At 47.7% G+C, this 27,415-nt stretch overlaps 1 protein-coding gene across 1 annotated transcript; it reads left to right on the forward strand.

Moving 5' to 3' along the window:
* Positions 1 to 1,294: 1,294 nt before the first annotated feature.
* soga3a (SOGA family member 3a) lies at positions 1,295 to 27,159 on the forward strand (the record flags this gene model as incomplete). Its single annotated transcript, XM_038985882.1, has 5 exons — positions 1,295 to 1,600; positions 8,835 to 9,338; positions 10,377 to 10,459; positions 11,242 to 13,684; positions 25,337 to 27,159. Coding segments are annotated over 5 exons (3,555 nt in total), but the record flags the coding sequence as incomplete, so codon positions are not given.
* Between the last annotated feature and the right edge of the window lie 256 nt (positions 27,160 to 27,415).

Consider the following 27,415-nt stretch of genomic DNA (forward strand, 5'->3'; position numbering starts at 1 on the left):
TAGATAGGTCCAGAGACAGGGAGATAGCTGCAGATGGGTCCAGAGACAGGGAGATAGCTGTACTGTGATAGGTCCAGAGACAGGGAGATAGCTGCAGATGGGTCCAGAGACAGGGAGATAGCTGTACTGTGATAGGTCCAGAGACAGGGAGATAGCTGCAGATAGGTCCAGAGACAGACAGGGAGATAGCTGTACTGTAGATGGGTCCAGAGACAGGGAGATAGCTGCACTGTAGATAGGTCCAGAGACAGACAGGGAGATAGCTGTAGAGGGAGATAGCTGTAGATAGGTCCAGAGACAGACAGGGAGATAGCTGCAGATGGGTCCAGAGAGAGACAGGGAGACAGGACCACGTACAGGAAAGGAACTATGTAGAGGCAGCTGTGATATCCTGTCAGATGATCAGAGGGAGGAGAGGGAGGAGAGGTTGACCATAAACTCCTTTGAGTTATGATCTTTTAATCCCTTCCATCCGTTCTCTGAATTCTCCCTTTCCTCTCCTCCCTCTGGTCCTTCTCTCCCTCCACCCCTCTTCCTGACACTCCCTGACATTCTCTCCCACCTAATTCTCTTGCCTGCCGTCTCTCCCTGCTTGCCTCTCTCTCTACTCCCCTTTCTCCATCTCCCTCTCTCCCTGCCTGCCTCTCGCTCTACTCCTCCTTCTCCATCTCTCTCTCTCCCTGCTTGCCTCTCGCTCTACTCCTCCTTCTCCATCTCCCTCTCTCCCTGCCTCTCTCTCTACTCCCCCTTCTCCATCTCTCTCTCCCTGCCTGCCTCTCGCTCTACTCCCCCTTCTCCATCTCCCTCTCTCCCTGCCTGCCTCTCTCTCTACTCCCCTTTCTCCATCTCCCTCTCTCCCTGCCTGCCTCTCGCTCTACTCCCCCTTCTCCATCTCCCTCTCTCTCTCCCTGCCTCTCTCTCTCTACTCCCCCTGCCTGCCTCTCGCTCTACTCCTCCTTCTCCATCTCCCTCTCTCTCTCCCTGCCTCTCTCTACTCCCCCTTCTCCATCTCTCTCTCTCCCTGCCTGCCTCTCTCTCTCTCTACTCCCCCTTCTCCATCTCCCTCTCTCCCTGCCTGCCTCTCTCTCTACTCCCCCTTCTCCATCTCTCTCTCTCCCTGTCTGCCTCTCTCTCTCTACTCCCCCTTCTCCATCTCTCTCTCTCCCTGCCTGCCTGCCTCTCTCTCTCTACTCCCCCTTCTCCATCTCTCTCTCTCCCTCCCTGACTCTCTCTCTACTCCCCCTTCTCCATCTCTCTCTCTCCCTGCCTGCCTGCCTCTCTCTCTCTACTCCCCCTTCTCCATCTCCCCCTCTATCTCGCTCTTCCTGTCCAGTTGGAGGCTAGAGGAGGTCCTGTCGTTGAGGTGGGGCTGAAAACTCAGAGTCCAGAGCCCAGGGAGAGTACTCTACAGCAGGGGGACAGAGAGCAGCAGAGGAGGCTGCTGGTTGACACCCACACGGCCGCCATGGACATGCGCTGCCGGCTGGAGCTCAGCGAGAAGGGCTGGGTCCGAGAGAAGTCTGAACTGCTGGAGAGATTCAACTCTGAGAGGAAGGAGTGGGAGAGCCAGCTGGGAGACATGCAGAGGAAGATAGAGGAGGTGAGATGGGTGGGAGGAGGTGAGAGGGGAGAGGAGGTGAGATGGAGGGGAGGTGAGAGGAAGATAGAGGAGGGGAGAGGAGGAGGTGAGCGGAGGTGAGAGGAGGGGGAGGTAGTGGGAAGCTAGTGAATGGAGGAGCCCCAGGGGACATCCAAAACAAAAGGCTCTAATCTGACACACTCAGGCTAGGAGAGGCTAGGAGATTAGCTTCCTAATGAGAAGAACAATAGGCTCTAATCTGACACACTCAGGCTAGGAGAGGCTAGGAGATTAGCTTCCTAATGAGAAGAACAAAAGGCTCTAATCTGACACACTCAGGCTAGGAGAGGCTAGGAGATTAGCTTCCTAATGAGAAGAACAAAAGGCTCTAATCTGACACACTCAGGCTAGGAGAGGCTAGGAGATTAGCTTCCTAATGAGAAGAACAAAAGGAACGATCTGCTTTGAACCAACATGTGGCTCTCATTTGGCCTCCCGAGAAACACAGAGGAAAAACAGAGAGACAGAGAGACATGTTTACCAAAGCATAGTCCTAACCTTACTACAGAGAGACAGAGAGACATGTTTACCAAAGCATAGTCCTAACCTTACTACAGAGAGACAGAGAGACATGTTTACCAAAGCATAGTCCTAACCTTACTACAGAGAGACAGAGAGACATGTTTACCAAAGCATAGTCCTAACCTTACTACAGAGAGACAGAGAGACATGTTTACCAAAGCATAGTCCTAACCTTACTACAGAGAGACAGAGACATGTTTACCAAAGCATAGTCCTAACCTTACTACAGAGAGACAGAGAGACATGTTTACCAAAGCATAGTCCTAACCTTACTACAGAGAGACAGAGAGACATGTTTACCAAAGCATAGTCCTAACCTTACTACAGAGAGACAGAGAGACAGAGAGACATGTTTACCAAAGCATAGTCCTAACCTTACTACAGAGAGGCAGAGAGACATGTTTACCACAGCATAGTCCTAACCTTACTACAGAGAGACAGAGACATGTTTACCAAAGCATAGTCCTAACCTTACTACAGAGAGACAGAGAGACAGAGAGACATGTTTACCAAAGCATAGTCCTAACCTTACTACAGAGAGGCAGAGAGACATGTTTACCAAAGCATAGTCCTAACCTTACTACAGAGAGACAGAGAGACATGTTTACCAAAGCATAGTCCTAACCTTACTACAGAGAGACAGAGAGACATGTTTACCAAAGCATAGTCCTAACCTTACTACAGAGAGACAGAGAGACATGTTTACCAAAGCATAGTCCTAACCTTACTACAGAGAGACAGAGAGACATGTTTACCAAAGCATAGTCCTAACCTTACTACAGAGAGGCAGAGAGACATGTTTACCAAAGCATAGTCCTAACCTTACTACAGAGAGGCAGAGAGACATGTTTACCAAAGCATAGTCCTAACCTTACTACAGAGAGACAGAGAGACATGTTTACCAAAGCATAGTCCTAACCTTACTACAGAGAGACAGAGAGACATGTTTACCAAAGCATAGTCCTGACCTTACTACAGAGAGACAGAGAGACATGTTTACCAAAGCATAGTCCTAACCTTACTACAGAGAGACAGAGAGACATGTTTACCAAAGCATAGTCCTAACCTTACTACAGAGAGACAGAGAGACATGTTTACCAAAGCATAGTCCTAACCTTACTACAGAGAGACAGAGAGACATGTTTACCAAAGCATAGTCCTAACCTTACTACAGAGAGACAGAGAGACAGAGAGACATGTTTACCAAAGCATAGTCCTAACCTTACTACAGAGAGACAGAGAGACAGAGAGACATGTTTACCAAAGCATAGTCCTAACCTTACTACAGAGAGACAGAGAGACATGTTTACCAAAGCATAGTCCTAACCTTACTACAGAGAGACAGAGAGACATGTTTACCAAAGCATAGTCCTAACCTTACTACAGAGAGGCAGAGAGACATGTTTACCAAAGCATAGTCCTAACCTTACTACAGAGAGACAGAGAGACATGTTTACCAAAGCATAGTCCTAACCTTACTACAGAGAGACAGAGAGACATGTTTACCAAAGCATAGTCCTAACCTTACTACAGAGAGACAGAGAGACATGTTTACCAAAGCATAGTCCTAACCTTACTACAGAGAGACAGAGAGACATGTTTACCAAAGCATAGTCCTAACCTTACTACAGAGAGGCAGAGAGACATGTTTACCAAAGCATAGTCCTAACCTTACTACAGAGAGACAGAGAGACATGTTTACCAAAGCATAGTCCTAACCTTACTACAGAGAGACAGAGACATGTTTACCAAAGCATAGTCCTAACCTTACTACAGAGAGACAGAGAGACATGTTTACCAAAGCATAGTCCTAACCTTACTACAGAGAGACATGTTTACCAAAGCATAGTCCTAACCTTACTACAGAGAGACAGAGAGACAGAGAGACATGTTTACCAAAGCATAGTCCTAACCTTACTACAGAGAGACAGAGAGACATGTTTACCAAAGCATAGTCCTAACCTTACTACAGAGAGACAGAGAGACATGTTTACCAAAGCATAGTCCTAACCTTACTACAGAGAGACAGAGAGACATGTTTACCAAAGCATAGTCCTAACCTTACTACAGAGAGACAGAGAGACATGTTTACCAAAGCATAGTCCTAACCTTACTACAGAGAGACAGAGAGACATGTTTACCAAAGCATAGTCCTAACCTTACTACAGAGAGACAGAGAGACATGTTTACCAAAGCATAGTCCTAACCTTACTACAGAGAGACAGAGAGACATGTTTACCAAAGCATAGTCCTAACCTTACTACAGAGAGACAGAGAGACATGTTTACCAAAGCATAGTCCTGACCTTACTACAGAGAGACAGAGAGACATGTTTACCAAAGCATAGTCCTAACCTTACTACAGAGAGACAGAGAGACATGTTTACCAAAGCATAGTCCTAACCTTACTACAGAGAGACAGAGAGACATGTTTACCAAAGCATAGTCCTAACCTTACTACAGAGAGACAGAGAGACATGTTTACCAAAGCATAGTCCTGACCTTACTAAAGAGAGACAGAGAGACATGTTTACCAAAGCATAGTCCTAACCTTACTACAGAGAGACAGAGAGACATGTTTACCAAAGCATAGTCCTAACCTTACTACAGAGAGACAGAGAGACATGTTTACCAAAGCATAGTCCTAACCTTACTACAGAGAGACAGAGAGACATGTCTACCAAAGCATAGTCCTAACCTTACTACAGAGAGGCAGAGAGACATGTTTACCAAAGCATAGTCCTAACCTTACTACAGAGAGACAGAGAGACATGTTTACCAAAGCATAGTCCTAACCTTACTACAGAGAGACAGAGAGACATGTTTACCAAAGCATAGTCCTAACCTTACTACAGAGAGACAGAGACATGTTTACCAAAGCATAGTCCTAACCTTACTACAGAGAGACAGAGAGACAGAGAGACATGTTTACCAAAGCATAGTCCTAACCTTACTACAGAGAGGCAGAGAGACATGTTTACCACAGCATAGTCCTAACCTTACTACAGAGAGACAGAGAGACATGTTTACCAAAGCATAGTCCTAACCTTACTACAGAGAGACAGAGACATGTTTGCCAAAGCATAGTCCTAACCTTACTACAGAGAGACAGAGAGACATGTTTACCAAAGCATAGTCCTAACCTTACTACAGAGAGACAGAGAGACATGTTTACCAAAGCATAGTCCTAACCTTACTACAGAGAGACAGAGAGACAGAGAGACAGAGAGACATGTTTACCAAAGCATAGTCCTAACCTTACTACAGAGAGACGGAGAGACAGAGAGACATGTTTACCAAAGCATAGTCCTAACCTTACTACAGAGAGACAGAGAGACATGTTTACCAAAGCATAGTCCTAACCTTACTACAGAGAGACGGAGAGACAGAGAGACATGTTTACCAAAGCATAGTCCTAACCTTACTACAGAGAGACAGAGAGACATGTTTACCAAAGCATAGTCCTAACCTTACTACAGAGAGACAGAGAGACATGTTTACCAAAGCATAGTCCTAACCTTACTACAGAGAGACAGAGAGACATGTTTACCAAAGCATAGTCCTAACCTTACTACAGAGAGACAGAGAGACATGTTTACCAAAGCATAGTCCTAACCTTACTACAGAGAGACAGAGAGACATGTTTACCAAAGCATAGTCCTAACCTTACTACAGAGAGACAGAGAGACATGTTTACCAAAGCATAGTCCTAACCTTACTACAGAGAGACATGTTTACCAAAGCATAGTCCTAACCTTACTACAGAGAGACAGAGAGACATGTTTACCAAAGCATAGTCCTAACCTTACTACAGAGAGACAGAGAGACATGTTTACCAAAGCATAGTCCTAACCTTACTACAGAGAGACAGAGAGACATGTTTACCACAGCATAGTCCTAACCTTACTACAGAGAGACAGAGAGACATGTTTACCACAGCATAGTCCTAACCTTACTACAGAGAGACAGAGACATGTTTGCCAAAGCATAGTCCTAACCTTACTACAGAGAGACAGAGAGACATGTTTACCAAAGCATAGTCCTAACCTTACTACAGAGAGACAGAGAGACATGTTTACCAAAGCATAGTCCTAACCTTACTACAGAGAGACAGAGAGACATGTTTACCAAAGCATAGTCCTAACCTTACTACAGAGAGACAGAGAGACATGTTTACCAAAGCATAGTCCTAACCTTACTACAGAGAGACAGAGAGACAGAGAGACATGTTTACCAAAGCATAGTCCTAACCTTACTACAGAGAGACGGAGAGACAGAGAGACATGTTTACCAAAGCATAGTCCTAACCTTACTACAGAGAGACAGAGAGACATGTTTACCAAAGCATAGTCCTAACCTTACTACAGAGAGGCAGAGAGGCAGAGAGGCAGAGAGGCAGAGAGGCAGAGAGACAGAGAGACAGAGAGACAGAGAGGCAGAGAGGCAGAGAGGCAGAGAGGCAGAGAGACAGAGAGACAGAGAGACAGAGAGGCAGAGAGGCGGAGAGGCAGAGAGGCAGAGAGGCAGAGAGGCAGAGAGGCAGAGAGGCAGAGAGACAGAGAGCGACAGAGAGACGCAGAGACGCAGAGAGGCAGAGAGGCAGAGAGACAGAGAGACAGAGAGACAGAGAGGCAGAGAGACACAGAGAGACACAGAGAGACACAGAGAGGCACAGAGAGGCAGAGAGAGGCAGAGAGAGGCAGAGAGAGGCAGACAGAGAGAGAGAGACAGAGAGGCAGAGAGGCAGAGAGACAGAGAGGCAGAGAGACACAGAGAGACAGAGAGACAGAGAGAGGCAGAGAGACAGAGAGGCAGAGAGGCAGAGAGAGAGAGACGGAGAGGCAGAGAGACAGAGAGGCAGAGAGGCAGAGAGAGAGAGACGGAGAGGCAGAGAGACACAGAGACAGAGTGAGACAGAGAGAGGCAGAGAGACAGAGAGAGGCAGAGAGACAGAGAGAGAGACAGAGAGACCTATATAGGGAACAGAGAGACGTTAGGGAGACATCCATTATGAAATAGTTCTCCAGTTCGGAGTCGTAGGAGGGGAAAGGTCATTCGTTCAGTTTAGCACTCGGAGTCTGTGGTCAGTTGTTTTTCTCTGGGTCCGTAGCTTAAGCAGTGAGTTGTGTTTTTCACTGAGTACCGTAGTGGGTTCCAGATGTGTTTTACGTATGGGATCAATGCCTTTATGACTATGGCTGTGTACGCCATACTTCTGTAACGTAAATGTCATTGAAAATGTGATCTACGTTAGCCCCAAAAGTCATTATATCACGAGAAGGCCAATAAACAGTAACTAGTAATGCTGTGTAACCCAAGAAAGGTAAAAACCGGTATACATTTCTGAGGTCTTGTAATTTTTTGAGGACACAAACTCAAGTAGACAGTACAAATATAATACAGTATTTTATACGACATATTTTCTATTCAACAAAACTGTATATGAATAAAGGCTTTAAATGACTTATATTTATTTTCAAAATATACTAGAATGGAGTTTATAAAATGACTAAGTGTATATAAGATTTTTAAATCCTGTAGAGTACATATTTGTATGTTTCGTTGTAGAGAAAATGAATTTTCTAAAGGTCTCTCTTGATGGAAACGTCTTCCCCCCCGTCGCTGTCAGCGTCTCACAGAGCGCTCGCTCGGCTTCCTGAACTCGTTAGGAAGTCGCCTTTTCATCTCATATTGATCTTGTCCGTCTACGACAAACAGAAGGTGAATTTTGTTTAAAAATCTATGAATTCTTTTATGTTACTGGCTACTGGCGGCAGGTAGCCTAGTGGTTAGAGCTTCTACACCTGCATTGCTTTGCTGTTTGGGGGTTTTAGGCTGAGTTTCTGTACAGCACTTTGAGATATCAGCTGATGTAAGAAGGGCTTTATAAATACATTTGATTGAAATTTGACTGATAGAGCGTTGGGCCAGTTCACCGAAAGGTTGCTAGATCGAATCCCCGAGCTGACAAGGTAAAAATCTGTCGTTCTGCCCCTGAACAAGGCAGTTAACCCACTGTTCCCCAGAACAAGGCAGTTAACCCCCTGTTCCCCTGAACAAGGCAGTTAACCCACTGTTCCCCGGTAGGCCGTCATTGAAAATAAGAATGTGTTCTTAACTGACTTGCCTGGTTAAATAAAGGTTAAATAAAAAATGACTAAATCTCTGAATGTGCTACAACGATGTAAGGATTCCAGGCATGTGCTTTGTTAGTGTCTCAGCCAATAAGGTTCAGCCGGGACTTGATGGACAGTCGGAAGACCATATGGAATGGTAGGAGGGACATTCAAGCTTCATACAGGCGGAAGAGACGTACTCCTGTGTTCGTGGTAACCACGGCTACCACTCCATCGCAAGTCTTTTTCATCTACGGTGTCCACAGATGGATTTTATACGTGAAAATGTCAGTCGGGACCCGGTACCAGAACTACGCAGGACTTTACATCGAAGAGTTTAAAACGTAAACATAACGTTAACACTCACAGACCTAGAATGAGATTATATTTCTGTCGTAACACTTTACTTCACGCCGACAGATATGAAACATTGTGATTCGGCCCTAATGCATCGTGGGCAAGACCTGTGAAAGCATTTCCCACTGGCCCACACACTGGTTGAATGGACGTTGAATCCACGTTGTTTAAATGATATGATATGACTCTCTCTCTTCCTAGATGTACAACGAGGTGAAGGTGAGGCGTGAGGTATCTGGGGAGGTGAGAGAACCTGTCGGAGAGATTACAGAGGAAGTTACCCTGAGTGTCAGCGTACATTCCACCAGCACAGGATCCAGCATGCTTAGCGACAACTCGACCTCCGACCCCCAAAGCAGCAGCAGCCAATCAGAGCCCGCCAACCAACACTGCTCCTACCCCCGTCGTCACGGCAACGATGACTTCGCCGCCCACAGAAACCGGGCGGATCACCGTGGCAACAGAGGAATCCCCCGTAACTATGACGACTGTGTTGGTAACCAGGAAGTGGACATGGCGGAACTGGAGGCCATCCTGCGAGGGGTGATGGGGCGAGGGGTTGACAGAGACTCTCCCTCTAAAGGGGGTATGGTTAATGTCCACCGCGCCTCCCACGGTGGACCTAGCGTAGGAGTAGCCCACAACACAGAGGTGAGCTCTGGGACATGGAGTGACAAGAAGGAGAACACTACAGCCCTCAATGCCGTGAGTCACCACAGCGTTCCGTCGTCTCCACCCTCTGAAGTCTATTTTTGTCTTTAGTAATGTACATCTCTCCTTCTCTCTCCCTCCCTCCTCTACTCCCTTCTCTCTCTCTCCTCTCCTCCCTCCTCTCTCTCTCCCTCCCTCCTCTACTCCCTCCTCTCTCTCTCTCCTCTCCTCCCTCCTCTCTCTCTCCCTCCCTCCTCTACTCCCTTCTCTCTCTCTCTCCTCTCCTCCCTCCTCTCTCTCTCTCTCCCTCCCTCCTCTACCCCCTCCTCTTCTCTCTCCCTCCCTCCTCTCTCTCTCTCCTCTCTCTCTCGCCCTCCCTCCTCTCTCTCTCCTCTCTCTCTCCCTCCCTCCTCTCTCTCTCGCCCTCCCTCCTCTACTGTCTCCTTCTCTCTCCCTCCCTCCTCTCTCTCTCCCTCCTCTCCTCCCTCCTCTCTCTCTCCCTCCCTCCTCTACTGTCTCCTTCTCTCTCCCTCCCTCCTCTACTCCCTCCTCTTCTCTCTCCCTCCCTTCTCTCTCCTCTCTCTCTCTCCCTCCCTCCTCTCTCTCTCCCTCCCTCATCTCTCTCTCTCCCTCCCTCCTCTACTGTCTCCTTCTCTCTCCCTCCCTCTTCTACTCCCCCTCCTCTCTCTCCTCTCTCTCTCTCTCTCTCTTCCTCTCCCTCTCTCCTTCTCTCTCTCTCCCTCCCTTCTCTCTCCTCTCTCTCTCTCCCTCCCTCCTCTCTCTCTCCCTCACTCCTCTCTCTCTCTCCCTCCCTCCTCTACTGTCTCCTTCTCTCTCCCTCCCTCCTCTACTCCCCCTCCTCTCTCTCTCTCTCTCTCTCTTCCTCTCCCTCTCTCCTTCTCTCTCTCTCCCTCCCTCCTCTCTCCCTCCCTCCCTCCCTCCTTCTCCCTCCTCTCTCTCCTCTCTCTCTCCCTTCCTCCCTCCTTCTCCCTCCTCTCTCTCTCCCTCAACCTCTCCTCCCTCCCTCCTCCTCCCTCTCCCTCCCTCTCCCTCCCTCCCTCCCTTCTCTCTCCTTCTCTCTCCTCTCTCTAGGCCCTGAAGGAGATAGCCCGTGTGAGTGAAGAGCTGTGTAGCTACCAGGATGAGATCGGGAGGAAGTCCGGAGGGGACAAGAGGTAAGACTATATCAACAAACTATTTCCCTGTATAGTGCACTACTTTTGACCATGGCCCATAGGGCTCTGTATAGGGAATAGGGTTCCGTTTGGGATACAGTCAATGTCTACTGATGGCTGGATCTAACCAGTACTCGGCTGGGAACACCCTGGCACTTGGTTGGATCTAACCAGTACTCGACTGGGAACACCCTGGAACTTGGTTGGATCTAACCAGTACTCGACTGGGAACACCCTGGCACTTGGTTGAATCTAACCAGTACTCGACTGGGAACACCCTGGCACTTGGTTGGATCTAACCAGTACTCGACTGGGAACACCCTGGAACTTGGTTGGATCTAACCAGTACTCGACTGGGAACACCCTGGCACTTGGCTGGATCTAACCCCTTCTCTGTGTTAAATACCTGGGATACTCACTGTGCTCTTTAAACTCTGCATCCAGAACTAAATGCTGTATTACGAACCACTGGTTCAAATACCAGGCATGCTTGGTCTGCTCCATTTGCCTTAGCAGCCACCAGTCATTATATGAAATACCTAGGAATCCTGGGATGCTGGCTATGCTATATAACGGTATGGACTTCCTCTCTCTGTGTTCCGTCCTCTGCCCTAGGAGTCACTGTTTCAAATACCTGGGATGTTTTCTGTGCTTTGTGAGCTTTCCCATTCTGCTTGATCTCTCCTAGAGTTGATTGTTTGAAATAGTTTAGATGCTTGCTGTACTTTGTAATGTAATGACCTTTTTGCTTTCCTTCTGTGTTTGATTCCCTCTGCCCTAAGGGGTCGAACCGAGTCCGTGTATTTCCCCGAGGTGGACCATGTTACGACCAGAGAGAGAATGGAGGAACCTGTCTTCAACCTGACGCAGCTGGTAGCTGACCTCCGGGCCCTGGAAGAGGAGAACTGGCTGTCCATCAGGAAGGACCCCACCAGGGGCCCCAGTCACCTCAAGGACCCCACATCCAAGCCCTCTGAAAGGGAGAGAGAAGCACCTCCGCTCCCCCCTCTGCTGGTTCCTCCTCCTATCCCTCCTCGGACAACATCGTGGTACCTCGCCAGCCCCTCCCCTGAACTACAACTACATGTCCCAGAATCCCTCAGTGGCTCAGGCAGGAAGTGCCACAGCCCCTGTCTCCTGTTAGACAGGAAGTGCAGCAGCAGCCCATCGATAGTGAGGAAGTTCGAGGCGATGCTGCAGGAGAACGAGGGCAAAGTTCTGACGGAGGCGGGGTTTACCACCTGCGCTGTTCCCGCTAACTCCCACTGCAACGTGGGCTGCTGCCACAACCGCTGGTCCTGCGACGGGAGCCGCTTCGGCAGCAGCAAGTCGTCCACCTACGTACCTGTCCAGAAGAGCCTGTCTGAAGTCAACATAGTGAGTGCTGCTGGGAGAGAGTTGATGCACGACTACAGGCCCGTTGAGAACCCAAGAAGAGACTTGATGCACGACTACAGGCCCGTTGAGAACCCAAGAAGCCCTGAGAGAGAGAGTCATATACAACCTGGAAACAAAGACCTAGCAGTTTCACACACCTTTCTTGACCTTACCTTAGAGTTACCCCCTCCAGGATCCAACCCTCCAGGCTCCAACCCTCCAGGCTCCAACCCTCCAGGCTCCAACCCTCCAGGCTCCAACCCTCTAGGCTCCAACCCTCCAGGCTCCAACCTTCCAGGCTCCAACCCTCCAGGCTCCAACCCTCCAGGCTCCAACCCTCCAGGCTCCAACCTTCCAGGCTCCAACCCTCCAGGCTCCAACCCTCCAGGCTCCAACCCTCCAGGCTCCAACCTTCCAGGCTCCAACCCTCCAGGCCACAGTAGGAATAAGATGCTGGAACAGGCCACTGCTGAGTTTAACAGGACTCTCTTCCAGGCTGAGATGGGTCGAGGGATGGAGGACGATGAGGTGGAGGACAGTTTTACCTCAGCGGGTGTCTCTAAGGGGGGCATAACAGACGGTACGACGGTATGTGGCGAGGTCACACACGGGGTCACCAGGGAGACGAACTTTGACCTCCCGCCACGGCACACCACAGAGGTCAGACAAAAGAAGGTGATCTGTGACATCACAGCTCAGAAGCTGAGTTCAGGGATCAAACTGAGCCAGGCTCTGCCCCCATCTGACCCTCATCCAGGGGTCACCGTCAGGACCTTTGACCCCCCTGCCATCTCTGACCTTTCACCCCAACGCCCAGAAGTTACGTTTAGGAACATGCCTTCTAACCCGGCAACACGCTGCCCTGAGGTCAAGCAGCCTACCCAGGCTACACATCCAGCTCCAGGACCAGAGGTGAGTGCCAGTCCTAAGAGGGACAACAAGGCCCAAGGAGAGAGGCCTCATTCAGTTAAGTCATGGCCAGCACCCCAGCCTCCTACAAACCCTAGGCCAAGGCAGGTTGGGCAACCTGGGGGTCGCCCAACCACAACGCAGGACACCCCTAAACCTGGATCTGTGGGCCCAGGACTCCGTGTGCCAGGTGTAATGAGCGACCAGCCCTGGAAGCCCCTGACCCTGGCTGCTTTGCGTCCGTCTGAGTCCAGGTCTAATTACGGCGCTGTGGAGAGGATCCTGAAGAGCTATGAGAACACTGCCTGGAGCCAGCGGTACCAGAACCATACCCAACCCGCTGAGTCCAGCCCTAACCCTGGCTTCAGGCCCAGTCCTAACCCTGGCTTCAGGCCCAGTCTCAGCCCCAGCCCCAGTCCTAACCCTGGCTTCAGCCCCAGTCTCAGCCCCAGCCCTAACCCTGGCTTCAGCACCAGTCCTAACCCTGGCTTCAGCCCCAGTCTCAGCCCCAGTCCTAACCCTGGCTTCAGCCCCAGTCTCAGCCCCAGTCCTAACCCTGGCTTCAGCCCCAGTCCTAACCCTGGACCCAGCCCCAGTACTAACCCTTGCTTCAGCCCCAGTCCTAACCCTGGACTCAGCCCCAGTACTAACCCTGGCTTCAGCCCCAGACTCAGCCCCAGTCCTAACCCTGGCTTCAGCCCCAGTCTCAGCCCCAGCCCTAACCCTGGACCCAGCCCCAGTCCTAACCCTGGACTCAGCCCCAGTCTCAGCCCTGGTCCTAGCCCCAGACAGGAAGAGGAACTCATGGATCTTCTGGCGGAGATGATGGACAAGGATTACTGGGATCAGCCAGGCCCTGCCTCTGGACACTCCTCCCACACACACTCTCACCACAGCCAGCTGTCCAGCTCCCACAGAGGGACAAGGCTAACCATGCAGGTGAGTACGCAAACGCATGAATACACACACACACACACACACACACACACACACACACACACACACACACACACACACATACCCCATTGTGTTCATTCTGTGGTTTAACTTGTTGATCAAACTACTTCAGGCTCTCTAACAAATTTAAGTGGCAAAATCTGCATTCCATTAGTGGTCCCCTAGTCCCTATGGGTCCTGGTTGAAGGTAGTACACTCCAAGGTTCCATTAGTGGTCCCCTAGTTCCTATGGGGCCTGGTTGAAGGTAGTACACTCCAAGGTTCCATTAGTGGTCCCCTAGTTCCTATGGGTCCTGGTTGAAGGTAGTACACTCCAAGGTTACATTAGTGGTCCCCTAGTCCCTATGGGTCCTGGTTGAAGGTAGTACACTCCAAGGTTACATTAGTGGTCCCCTAGTCCCTATGGGTCCTGGTTGAAGGTAGTACACTCCAAGGTTCCATTAGTGGTCCCCTAGTCCCTATGGGTCCTGGTTGAAGGTAGTACACTCCAAGGTTCCATTAGTGGTCCCCTAGTCCCTATGGGTCCTGGTTGAAGGTAGTACACTCCAAGGTTCCATTAGTGGTCCCCTAGTTCCTATGGGTTCTGGTTGAAGGTAGTACACTCCAAGGTTCCATTAGTGGTCCCCTAGTTCCTATAGGACCTGGTTGAAGGTAGTACACTCCAAGGTTCCATTAGTGGTCCCCTAGTCCCTATGGGTCCTGGTTGAAGGTAGTACACTCCAAGGTTCCATTAGTGGTCCCCTAGTTCCTATAGGACCTGGTTGAAGGTAGTACACTCCAAGGTTCCATTAGTGGTCCCCTAGTTCCTATAGGACCTGGTTGAAGGTAGTACACTCCAAGGTTCCATTAGTGGTCCCCTAGTTCCTATAGGACCTGGTTGAAGGTAGTACACTCCAAGGTTCCATTAGTGGTCCCCTAGTTCCTATGGGTCCTGGTTGAAGGTAGTACACTCCAAGGTTCCATTAGTGGTCCCCTAGTTCCTATAGGACCTGGTTGAAGGTAGTACACTCCAAGGTTCCATTAGTGGTCCCCTAGTCCCTATGGGTCCTGGTTGAAGGTCGTACACTCCAAGGTTCCATTAGTGGTCCCCTAGTCCCTATGGGTCCTGGTTGAAGGTAGTACACTCCAAGGTTCCATTAGTGGTCCCCTAGTCCCTATGGGTCCTGGTTGAAGGTAGTACACTCCAAGGTTCCATTAGTGGTCCCCTAGTTCCTATGGGTCCTGGTTGAAGGTAGTACACTCCAAGGTTACATTAGTGGTCCCCTAGTCCCTATGGGTCCTGGTTGAAGGTAGTACACTCCAAGGTTCCATTAGTGGTCCCCTAGTTCCTATGGGTCCTGGTTGAAGGTAGTACACTCCAAGGTTCCATTAGTGGTCCCCTAGTCCCTATGGGTCCTGGTTGAAGGTCGTACACTCCAAGGTTCCATTAGTGTTCCCCTAGTCCCTATGGGTCCTGGTTGAAGGTAGTACACTCCAAGGTTCCATTAGTGGTCCCCTAGTCCCTATGTGTCCTGGTTGAAGGTAATACACTCCAAGGTTACATTTGGGACAGACAAAGTGAAAGGGGACCTCACACACATTCCGTTGTGAAATCCTTCCTGATTGTCCGAGGCTGAGGACAACACCACTGGGAATGGTGTTTATTTCTGCTATGTGCAGAAAGAAAGAGGCCAAAGCCTCCTGGTTAGCTGCAATGTGGCCCATTTCACTTTTAACAGCCTTGTAACAAAGGAACCAAGAAGTTAACTTGGCAGGAAGAGACTCTACTCTAACCTCCAAATCCAACCCTTTTATCTTAAGTCTCTCGCTCGCTCTCTCTCTCTCTCGCTCGCTCACTCTCACCCCCTCTCTCGCTCTCTCTCTCGCTCCCCTCTCTCTATCTCTCTCTCTCCCCCCTCTTTCGCTCCCCCCCCCTCTCTCTCTCCCCACTCTTTCGCTCCCCCCCCTCTCTCTCTCTCTCTCTCTCTCTCTCTCTCTCTCTCTCTCACCCCCTCCTCTCTCTCTTGCTCCCCCCCCTCTCTCTCTCTCTCTCTCCCCCTCTCTCTCTCTGTTGCTCCCCCCTCTCTCTTTCTCTCTCTCTCACCCCCCCCCCCCCTCTCCCCCCCTCTCCCTCACCCTCACTCTCAGTTGGAAGCGGTAGGTTTCTGGTCCTATGCTGTGTGTTGTGAAATATCTCTAGTCAGCCAGCTGCCTCTGAGCCCCCCCCCCACAGACCACAGGAATGAAACCTCATTTTAGATTAAACTGCTTTAATGTCATGCAAATGTTTCTGGAAGCGTGAGAGTCAATCAGTGATTATCAGACCTGTTAGATTGGCCATCAGAGAGAGAGAGAGAATGATTCTGAAAGCGTGAGAGTCAATCAGTGATTATCAGACCTGTTAGATTGGCCATCAGAGAGAGAGAGAGAATGATTCTGGAAGCGTGAGAGTCAATCAGTGATTATCAGACCTGTTAGATTGGCCATCAGAGAGAGAGAGAGAATGATTCTGGAAGCGTGAGAGTCAATCAGTGATTATCAGACCTGTTAGATTGGCCATCAGAGAGAGAGAGAGAATGATTCTGAAAGCGTGAGAGTCAATCAGTGATTATCAGACCTGTTAGATTGGCCATCAGAGAGAGAGAGAGAATGATTCTGAAAGCGTGAGAGTCAATCAGTGATTATCAGACCTGTTAGATTGGCCATCAGAGAGAGAGAGAGAGAGAGAGAGAGAGAGAGAGAGAGAGAGAGAGAGAGAGAGAGAGAGAGGTGGGTCACGATCAGATGAGCTCCTGCATTTTTCAGCATTTTCTTTAAAAAAGATAAATTTAGAGTTAGATAAACTTGGATTTTTTGTCAGGAACCCATACAGGATGCTACCCTCTACAACATAACCTTCACTTCAAATCAAAACTCAAAACCTACAACCTGATTTTGGACGGATTTACGGAATCACCTGGAAGGTTCACATCTACCAAGGATTAATTATTATATTCAGCAAATCCTCTGGAAAACAACAGAAACCTGAGAACACCACCCAACCTGCAACTGAGTGAGTAATGTTTAGTCTGAAACTATATTTGATTTCCAAAAGCCAAGAAGAAAAATACATGACACTACTTTATAAGGACTGAATAGTAATATAATTCTGCCAAGCTTGATACAGCTTCAACTAGCACTTAAGTGTCAAGTGAGAGGTGTCAAAGCCCATTAGCCCAACAATGGCAGGAGAGTCGAATAGTCTACCCCAACCAAATGGAGAGGCCTTAGAAGCTCCCTCCTGCTGTTCAGAGGTAATTAAAATACAGTACCCTGTGCATGTAAAAAATGACAAGACAAGAAAAGATCACAAAATGAAGCTCCTTATGGAAAATCAAGAGACACTTTTTGCTGACTATTACAAAAATGGGAACATCAGCAACCTTATCTTCCACACAAACCATCCCCAGGCATGGCACAGTGCTATATTAGCACACTACCCCTCTGTTAAGAGAGGGGGGGTTAACGAGGGGTGGAAACTCAGGATTCTTGACAATGAGGATGAGGAGTCAGCTAATATAAATCTCTATAAGTCTGGAACAGTATTGGTACAGGGCAACCACAAACAGTTTCAGCTGGACTTTCACCTAATCAAAGAATTAGCCCAGCAGGAGAAGCTCTCCCTTGATAAAGATACCCCCACCCCAAGTGGGTCAGACCAAACCTCTTCACCATATAACCCCACAGACGAGCAACCCTCAGCAGACAGTCAACCTCCCAGTACAGAGTACTTCTCCCTCATTGAAATGAAGGATAAATTCACCCAGCTGGAGGTAAGGCAGGTGGAGCTGGAACAGCAGGTGATCACACTCCAGTCAGCACAGACCCAGACAACAGTCCAGCACAACAACACCCCCTTAACCAGACCTGGAGAGCTGGAGGTGGGGAAAGACATATCTGCACTATGGACAGTGGTGAGACAACATCAACAGGAGAAAGAGCAGGAGCAGGAGAAGAACAGAGCACTAGAGGAGAGGATCAGACTACAGGAGGAGAGGGAGAGGGGGATGGAGGAGAGGATCAGACTACAGGAGGAGAGGGAGAAGGGGATGGAGGAGAGGATCAGACTACAGGAGGAGAGGGAGAAGGGGATGGAGGAGAGGATCAGACTGCTGGAGGAGAGGTTGAGGGGGATGGCATGTGACAGAGAACAACCCACTAGGGAGGTGGCCATCCCCACAGAGACGCCAGCAGAACAGCCCACCTCAGCACCCGACAAAAGTCTCGACACCACAGCAGAACAGTCCACACCAGACCCTGACCATAGAAACGACATCACAACAGAACAGACAAAAGAAAAACCCCAAGCCCAGCAGCTCTCACCCCCTCTGAGCACCCCCCCTGTCAGCCACCCTGATAGCCCTCCTGACAACCCCCCCACACCCACTGAGGACAAACACAAGACACAGATTGTCCTTCTTATGGACTCGAATGGGAAATATATAGAAGAAAAAAAACTTTTTCCCAAACACAGTGTGTCTAAACTCTGGTGTCCAAACACCCAGCGCGCCCTAGACCTTCTGTCTGAGGACAAACTAGGCTCACCTAGCCACATAATAATACACACAGGCACAAACGACCTGAGAGCACAGCAGGAAAGGGTGGCCACAGCACTGAAGGGAGTGATTGAAAAAGCTTCTTCTACTTTCCCCAACGCACAAGTGGTCATCTCCACCCTGCTACCACGAAAAGACTTCCACCCTGCTACAATACAGCGGGTAAACGCAAGCATTTCCCGTGACTGTGCCTCAAAACCAAATGTTTTTCTGGCCCACCACTCCACCCTGGACTTGAACAGCCTCTATGACCAGGTCCACCTCTACAAGGCAGCAGTGCCCACCTTTGCCCGGACTCTAAAGGACATCGCTCTCAAACGAAGCCCCAACACTTCACACAGGAGCAACAGATCAATAGACACCCCACCCAGACCAGCGAGACACCCTCCAAGACCTCCAGGACCCCCCCCTGGACCTACACACCCCCCCCACATCAACCATGCCCACACCCAATTTAGGCCCCCTCAGATCAGACCCATGCCACTCCTGCCCACCCCATGCACCCCACCCCCGCAAAGAGGGCATCAACATGGAAGTCACACATACGCCCAGGTAGTGAGCGGGCAAACAGGCCCAACCCCCACTCTTACACTCGCCCAAGCCAACGGCATGTACCAGATGCTCAGCAGGCTCTGCTCACACTTACTGGCCTGAGGCCAAACCCCGACCAACAACATTGGACACTTTATGGAACAAAAAGCCTTCACTATATCATCCTGGAATATCCAAGGTCTGAGGTCATCTGCCTTTGGCCTAAAGAGCAGGAACCCGGACTTCACCAAAGAAATCGGTAATGCAGACATTGTCATCCTGCAAGAAACATGGTATAGAGGAGACGGACCCACTGGTTGCCCTCTAGGTTACAGAGAGCTGGTAGTCCCATCCACCAAACTACCAGGTGTGAAACAGGGAAGGGACTCAGGGGGAATGCTAATTTGGTATAGAGCAGACCTAACTCACTCCATTAAATTAATCAAAACAGGAACATTTTACATTTGGCTAGAAATTCAAAAGGAAATTATCTTAACAGAGAAAAATGTCCTCCTGTGTGCTACCTATATCCCCCCACTAGAATCCCCATACTTTAATGAAGACAGCTTCTCCATCCTGGAGGGGGAAATCAATCATTTCCAGGCCCAGGGACATGTATTAGTCTGTGGCGACCTAAATGCCAGAACTGGACAGGAACCTGACACCCTCAGCACACAGGGGGACAAACACCTACCTGGAGGTGACAGCATTCCCTCCCCCATATGCCCACCTAGGCACAACTATGACAACATAACCAACAAAAACGGGTCACAACTCCTGCAGCTCTGTCGCACGCTGGGTATGTACATAGTCAATGGTAGGCTTCGAGGGGACTCCTATGGTAGGTACACCTATAGCTCATCTCTTGGCAGTAGCACTGTAGACTACTTTATCACTGACCTCAACCCAGAGTCTCTCAGAGCGTTCACAGTCAGCCCACTGACACCCCTATCAGACCACAGCAAAATCACAGTCTACTTGAACAGAGCAATACTCAATCATGAGGCATCAAAGCCAAAGGAACTGAGTAACATTAAGAAATGCTATAGATGGAAGGAATGCAGTTTGGAAACCTACCAAAAAACAATTAGGCAACAGCAAATTCAATCCCTTTTAGACAACTTCCTGGGTAAAACGTTCCACTGCAATAGTGAAGGTGTAAACTTGGCAGTAGAAAATCTTAACAGTATTTTTGACCTCTCAGCTTCCCTATCAAATCTAAAAATCTCAAATAGAAAACCGAAGAAAATGAACAACAATGACAAATGGTTTGATAAAGAATGCAAAAATCTAAGAAATAAATTGAGAAACCTGTCCAACCAAAAACATAGAGACCCGGAAAACCTGAGTCTACGCCTTCACTATGGTGAATCACTAAAACAATACAGAAATACACTACGGAAAAAGAAGGAACAGCACGTCAGAAATCAGCTCAATGTAATTGAAGAATCCATAGACTCCAACCAATTCTGGGAAAATTGGAAAACACTAAACAAACAACAACACGAAGAATTATCTATCCAAAATGGAGATGTATGGGTAAACCACTTCTCCAATCTTTTTGGCTCTATAACAAAGAATAAAGAGCAAAAACATATACATGATCAAATACAAATCCTAGAATCAACTATTAAAGACTACCAGAACCCACTGGATTCTCCAATTACCTTGAATGAGTTACAGGACAAAATAAAAACCCTCCAACCCAAAAAGGCCTGTGGTGTTGATGGTATCCTTAATGAAATGATCAAATATACAGACAACAAATTCCAATTGGCTATATTAAAACTCTTTAACATCGTCCTTAGCTCTGGCATCTTCCCCAATATTTGGAACCAAGGACTGATCACCCCAATCCACAAAAGTGGAGACAAATTTGACCCCAATAACTACCGTGGAATATGCGTCAACAGTAACCTTGGGAAAATACTCTGCATTATCATTAACAGCAGACTCGTACATTTCCTCAATGAAAACAATGTACTGAGCAAATGTCAAATTGGCTTTTTACCAAATTACCGTACAACAGACCATGTATTCACCCTACACACCCTAATTGACAACCAAACAAACCAAAACAAAGGCAAAGTCTTCTCATGCTTTGTTGATTTCAAAAAAGCCTTCGACTCAATTTGGCATGAGGGTCTGCTATACAAATTGATGGAAAGTGGTGTTGGGGGTAAAACATACGACATTATAAAATCCATGTACACAAACAACAAGTGTGCGGTTAAAATTGGCAAAAGACACACACATTTCTTCTCACAGGGTCGTGGGGTGAGACAGGGATGCAGCTTAAGCCCCACCCTCTTCAACATATATATCAATGAATTGGCGCGAGCATTAGAACAGTCTGCAGCACCCGGTCTCACCCTACTAGAATCCGAAGTCAAATGTCTACTGTTTGCTGATGATCTGGTGCTTCTGTCACCAACCAAGGAGGGCCTACAACAGCACCTAGATCTTCTGCACAGATTCTGTCAGACCTGGGCCCTGACAGTAAATCTCAGTAAGACCAAAATAATGGTGTTCCAAAAAAGGTCCAGTCGCCAGGACCACAAATTCCATCTAGACACCGTTGCCCTAGAGCACACAAAAAACTATACATACCTCGGCCTAAACATCAGCACCACAGGTAGCTTCCACAGAGCTGTGAACGATCTGAGAGACAAGGCAAGAAGGGCATTCTATGCCATCAAAAGGAACATAAATTTCAACATACCAATTAGGATCTGGCTAAAAATACTTGAATCAGTCATAGAGCCCATTGCCCTTTATGGTTGTGAGGTCTGGGGTCCGCTCACCAACCAAGATTTCACAAAATGGGACAAACACCAAATTGAGACTCTGCATGCAGAATTCTGCAAAAATATCCTCCGTGTACAACGTAGAACACCAAATAATGCATGCAGAGCAGAATTAGGCCGATACCCACTAATTATCAAAATCCAGAAAAGAGCCGTTAAATTCTACAACCACCTAAAAGGAAGCGATTCCCAAACCTTCCATAACAAAGCCATCACCTACAGAGAGATGAACCTGGAGAAGAGTCCCCTAAGCAAGCTGGTCCTAGGGCTCTGTTCACAAACACAAACACACCCCACAGAGCCACAGGACAACAGCACAATTAGACCCAACCAAATCATGAGAAAACAAAAAGATAATTACTTGACACATTGGAAAGAATTAACAAAAAAACAGAGCAAACTAGAATGCTATTTGGCCCTAAACAGAGAGTACACAGTGGCAGAATACCTGACCACTGTGACTGACCCAAACTTAAGGAAAGCTTTGACTATGTACAGACTCAGTGAGCATAGCCTTGCTATTGAGAAAGGCCGCCGTAGGCAGACATGGCTCTCAAGAGAAGACAGGCTATGTGCTCACTGCCCACAAAATGAGGTGGAAACTGAGCTGCACTTCCTAACCTCCTGCCCAATGTATGACCATATTAGAGAGACATATTTCCCTCAGATTACACAGATCCACAAAGAATTTGAAAACAAATCCAATTTTGATAAACTCCCATATCTACTGGGTGAAATTCCACAGTGTGCCATCACAGCAGCAAGATTTGTGACCTGTTGCCACAAGAAAAGGGCAACCAGTGAAGAACAAACACCATTGTAAATACAACCCATATTTATGCTTATTTATTTTAACTTGTGTGCTTTAACCATTTGTACATTGTTACAACACTGTATATATATAATATGACATTTGTAATGTCTTTCTTGTTTTGAAACTTCTGTATGTGTAATGTTTACTGTTAATTTGTATTGTTTATTTCACTTTTGTGTATTATCTACCTCACTTGCTTTGGCAATGTTAACACATGTTTCCCATGCCAATAAAGCCCCTTGAATTGAATTGAATTGAATTGAATTGAATTGAATTGAATTGAATTGAATTGAATTGAATTGAGAGACTGTTAATTTGTATTGTTTGTTTCACTTTTGTGTATTGCTACCTCACTTGCTTTGGCAACGTTAACACATGTTTCCCATGCCAATAAAGCCCCTTGAATTGAATTGAATTGAATTGAGAGAGAGAGAGAGAGAGAGAGAGAGAGAGAGAGAGAGAGAGAGAGAGAGAGAGAGAGAGAGAGAGAGAGAGAGAGAGAGAGAGAGAGAGAGAGAGAGAGAGAGAGAGAGAGAGAGAGAGAGAGAGAGAGAGAGAGAGAGAGAGAGAGGAGAGAGAGAGAGAGAGAGAGAGAGAGAGAGAGAGAGAGAGAGAGAGAGAGAGAGAGAGAGAGAGAGAGAGAGAAAATGCAGTGGAACTAGAAGCTCAGAATGAGACGGTCATCGCTCTGACTGGAATATTTGTTCATGTCATCTTGATCGAGGACAGATTATCTTTGGGGCTGTTTGAGGCGCTGTCCTGCAGTCAAAGACCAAAAGCCTCATGGGTAGAATGTTATTCATATTTTTCATAATTTCATAGACGTTATATCAGAAAATCAGGTGTTTCTATGTCAAACAGTTTAGTTATATTTCAGTCTTCTGTGATGTATAAACTACATTGCTGCCTGCCATACGATGAGGGACCGTGTCTGACAGACCAATCAACCTGCACATGGCCTCTATAATTCTTGTTATTGTTGAATGTTATTTTGACCCTTGGTTATTGTTGTTTACTGTTGTCCCGTGTGACAATATTGATTATTATTATCTTAATATTGTAAATATCCAAAGTAAGCTTTGACAATATGTACTTTGTTACGTCATGTCTATAAAGCAAATTTAGATTTAATTTAATTTTATAAAGTGTAATATTGGGATGCAAACGGACACGGTACAGGCGTCTTCGTTTTGTCACGTCCTGACCGTAGATTGCTTTGTATGTTTCTATTTTTAGTTTGGTTTAGTTTAGTTTAGTTTGATGTGGGTGGATATTCTACGTTTGTAGGTCTAGGTTTTCTGTTTCTGTGTGTTTGGCCTGGTGTGGTTCCCAATCAGAGGCAGCTGTCTATCGTTGTCTCTGATTGGGAGCCATATTTAGTTAGCTTGTTTTCCCACTCTTGTTTGTGGGTGGTTGTTTCCTGTTTCCTGTTTAGTTTCACCTTTCAGGACTGTTCGTTTGTCGTTTTTGTTGTTTGTTTGTCAAGTGTTTTTGAATTTTATTTAAAAATATGACCACTTACCACGCTGCACCTTGGTCCTCCTCTCCTTCAGCCCGCGACGATCGTTACACTTTTGTTAAATCCATAACCGTGTGTGTGTGTGGTGGATACTTTTGTTTCAAAGTAGATTTGTTTTCAGACGACCAAGAATCTCTCTGTCACCCTGATTCAGCCCCCTGCACTTAAAGGTTAACTATCTTAGGCCGGGATTCAATACCAGGGTGCACTATAGTGCGGTGCACTATAACAGACTTTTGAAGGTCATTTACGCTTGAATCGACATGCGCAGTGTTGACCATGTGTGTGATCTCCCTGCGAACATCTGGGAAAAGGTCTTTCAAAGACACATTAAACGCTCCCGGAGTGGCGCAGCGGTCTAAGGCACTGCATCTCAGTGCTAAAGGTGTCACTACAGATCCTGGTTCGAAATCCAGGCTGTATCACAACCGGCCGCGATTGGGAGTCACGTAGGGCGGAGCACAATTGGCCCCAGCGTCGGTCCGGGTTCGACCGGTGTAGGCCGTCATTGTAAATAAGAATTTGTTCTTAACTGACTTGCCCTAGTTAAATAAAGGTTACATAATTATTATTTATTTTTGAAGTATCACTTTCTCAGTATCCCGTCTCTATCCAACAGACTGACACTAGCCAAGAAGTAGAGTAGGTGCTCAAGAGGGCTACAGAGGACGAAGGTAGGAGATCATATGGAAAGTATTCCAACTCAAATGTTATTCTGAAGTGAAATAGAGTCGATGGGCTGCAGATGACCTGGAGAAATGTAGCCTGCTGTTCCTGCTCAAATAATGTTCTATGGCTGATTGGAGTGAGGAATCGGAATGTTTGTTAATTCTCTCTTTCTCTGTCTCTCCCCCTCTCTCGTTCTCTCTCCCCCTTCTCTCTCTCTCTCCCCCCCTCTCTCTTTTTGTCTCTCCCCTTCTGTCTGTCTCTCTCTCTGTCTCTCTCTCTCTCCCCTCCCCCCTCTCTCTCTCCCCTCTCCCCCGCTCTGTCTCTCTCTCTTTCTCTGTCTCTCTCCCCCTCTCTCTTTTTGTCTCTCCCCTTCTGTCTGTCTCTCCCTCTCTCTCTCCCCTCTCTCTCGCTCTGTCTCCCCCTCTCTCTCTCCCCTCTCCCCCGCTCTGTCTCTCTCTCTTCTCTCTCTCTCTTTTCTCTGTCTCTCTCCCCCTCTCTCTTTTTGTCTCTCCCCTTCTGTCTCTCTCTCGCTCTGTCTCTCTCTCTCTCTCTCTCAATCGCTCTCTGTCTCTCCCCTCTCCCCCTCTCTCCCCCGCTCTCTCTCTCTCTGTCTCTCCCCTCTCCCCCTCTCTCTCGCTCTCTCTCCCTCTCTATCGCTCTCTGTCTCTCCCCCTCTCTTTCTCTCTCTCTGTGTCTCTGTCTCTTTCTCTCTTCCCTCAGGAGTGTAAAGTGTCTTCCAGCTCCTCATCAGTCCAGAAGAATTTCTCTCGTCCGGCCTGTCCAGCCAACCGCCGCCCTCCGTCACGCTGGGCTAGTTGCTCCACCTCTTCCTCCTCCTCCTCTTCCTCCACCCCTATCAACCAGCCTTCATCCGGCTCCGCCCACAAACACACCTCATTCTCCTACTCAGCCTATCACACGGAGACAGTCATCATCTGACCCCCAGCTGACCCTGTGTCTAAACCAATAAGATGCCTTTCGTTACTTTACGTACTCTTTTCTCAATTCATCCTTCGTTGATTCCTTCACATCGAAGGCCCGAGTCCGGGTGGGGTGGGGGTGACCTTAGACCTTCTCCTCCAATATGGCTGTGAAGAAGGTGACGATGAACTGAGATAGAACCTGGCTCAAACCTGCCTCTTCCTCCATCACCTCTGTACCAACAACCAAGACTGTTATTACTACGACCAACCAGACGATCAGGAGCTTTAGCTTGTGGACCAATGGAGAGTTAGTTCACCGATCATCTTTAGAATGTAATCTCATCGACCATGTGGGAGGAGACGTTTCATCTGTTCTACTAGAGGAACTCCAGGATCCCCAATGCTGACTGTACCTCTGTGGCTTAGGCTGCATCCCCAATGCTGACTGGTACCTCTGTGGCTTAGGCTGCATCCCCAATGCTGACTGTACCTCTGTGGCTTAGGCTGCATCCCCAATGCTGACTGTACCTCTGTGGCTTAGGCTGCATCCCCAATGCTGACTGTACCTCTGTGGCTTAGGCTGCATCCCCAATGCTGACTGTACCTCTGTGGCTTAGGCTGCATCCCCAATGCTGACTGTACCTCTGTGGCTTAGGCTGCATCCCCAATGCTGACTGGTACCTCTGTGGCTTAGGCTGCATCCCCAATGCTGACTGTACCTCTGTGGCTTAGGCTGCATCCCCAATGCTGACTGGTACCTCTGTGGCTTAGGCTTGCCTCCTAAATGGCACCCTATTCCCTATATAGTGCGCACTACTTTAGACCAGCACCCATAGTGCCATAGGGTGCTTTCGGGTCAAAAGTAGTGCACTAAATAGGGAATAGAGTGCCATTTAGGAGGCAAATATATTCAACGCCATTCACTTTACGTACTCTTTAACTTTACATGTTGCATAATAATTACAGTATTACAGAATAAATGTTTGTTATTTTTTACTTTATAATATCAGATGGATTACATTAAAACAGTCCTGTTTCTTCATATTTACCAAAAGGTGTCTACAACTTCTCTTAAAGAAAAAAAAGGACTGACGAGTTTCGATGCTTTTTATTTTGATTGGACATCGCTGGCTGTTGTCGGGCAAGATAGCTGACTAGCTCCTTGTGTGTTTGTTGGGGGGGAGGGGCCATGCTTAAAGGGGCAATCTGCAGTTCAAACAAAAACATTTTACTAATAGCAGAATTACCCTTTTTATTTGATTGGACATCGCTGGCTGTTGTTGGGCAAGATAGCTGACTAGCTCCTTGTGTGTTTGTTGGGGGGGGAGGGGCCATGCTTAAAGGGGCAATCTGCAGTTCAAACAAAAACACTTTACTAATAGCAGAATGACCCTTTTTTTTTTGTAAGTATTTGTTTTTGTTTTGTTTTAACATGATGAAATGGACAACGAGCCCTTTTCTACTGGTGGTCACTGTAACCGATGGTTACCTACCCGGTCCCTATTGAGTAATACTACAGTCTGTTGAATCAACGAGGTGGTGACCTCATCACACATGACTATATCATGAACGTGATGCCTTTGCTGTTCTTAATTTGTGTAATAAATGTAGCTACATATTTACCGTCTACTTCTTTAATATGTCTGGATTACAATTTATAGTATAATAATAATGTGTATTCTTCTCATATTCAAAATCCCGTTTTTTAAACGTTTTTGGGGGATTTATGCGTGTTTTGTATTGTCAGGTATTAGGCTACTGAGCTGTTAGAGCTGGGAACATAAGCACTTCACTACACCCACCATAACATCTGATAAATATGTTGTGTATTAGACTACTGAGCTGCTAGAGCTGGGAACATAAGCACTTCACTACA

The sequence above is a fragment of the Salvelinus namaycush genome, unplaced genomic scaffold, assembly GCF_016432855.1.
Source record: "Salvelinus namaycush isolate Seneca unplaced genomic scaffold, SaNama_1.0 Scaffold39, whole genome shotgun sequence".
Lineage (NCBI taxonomy): Eukaryota > Metazoa > Chordata > Actinopteri > Salmoniformes > Salmonidae > Salvelinus > Salvelinus namaycush.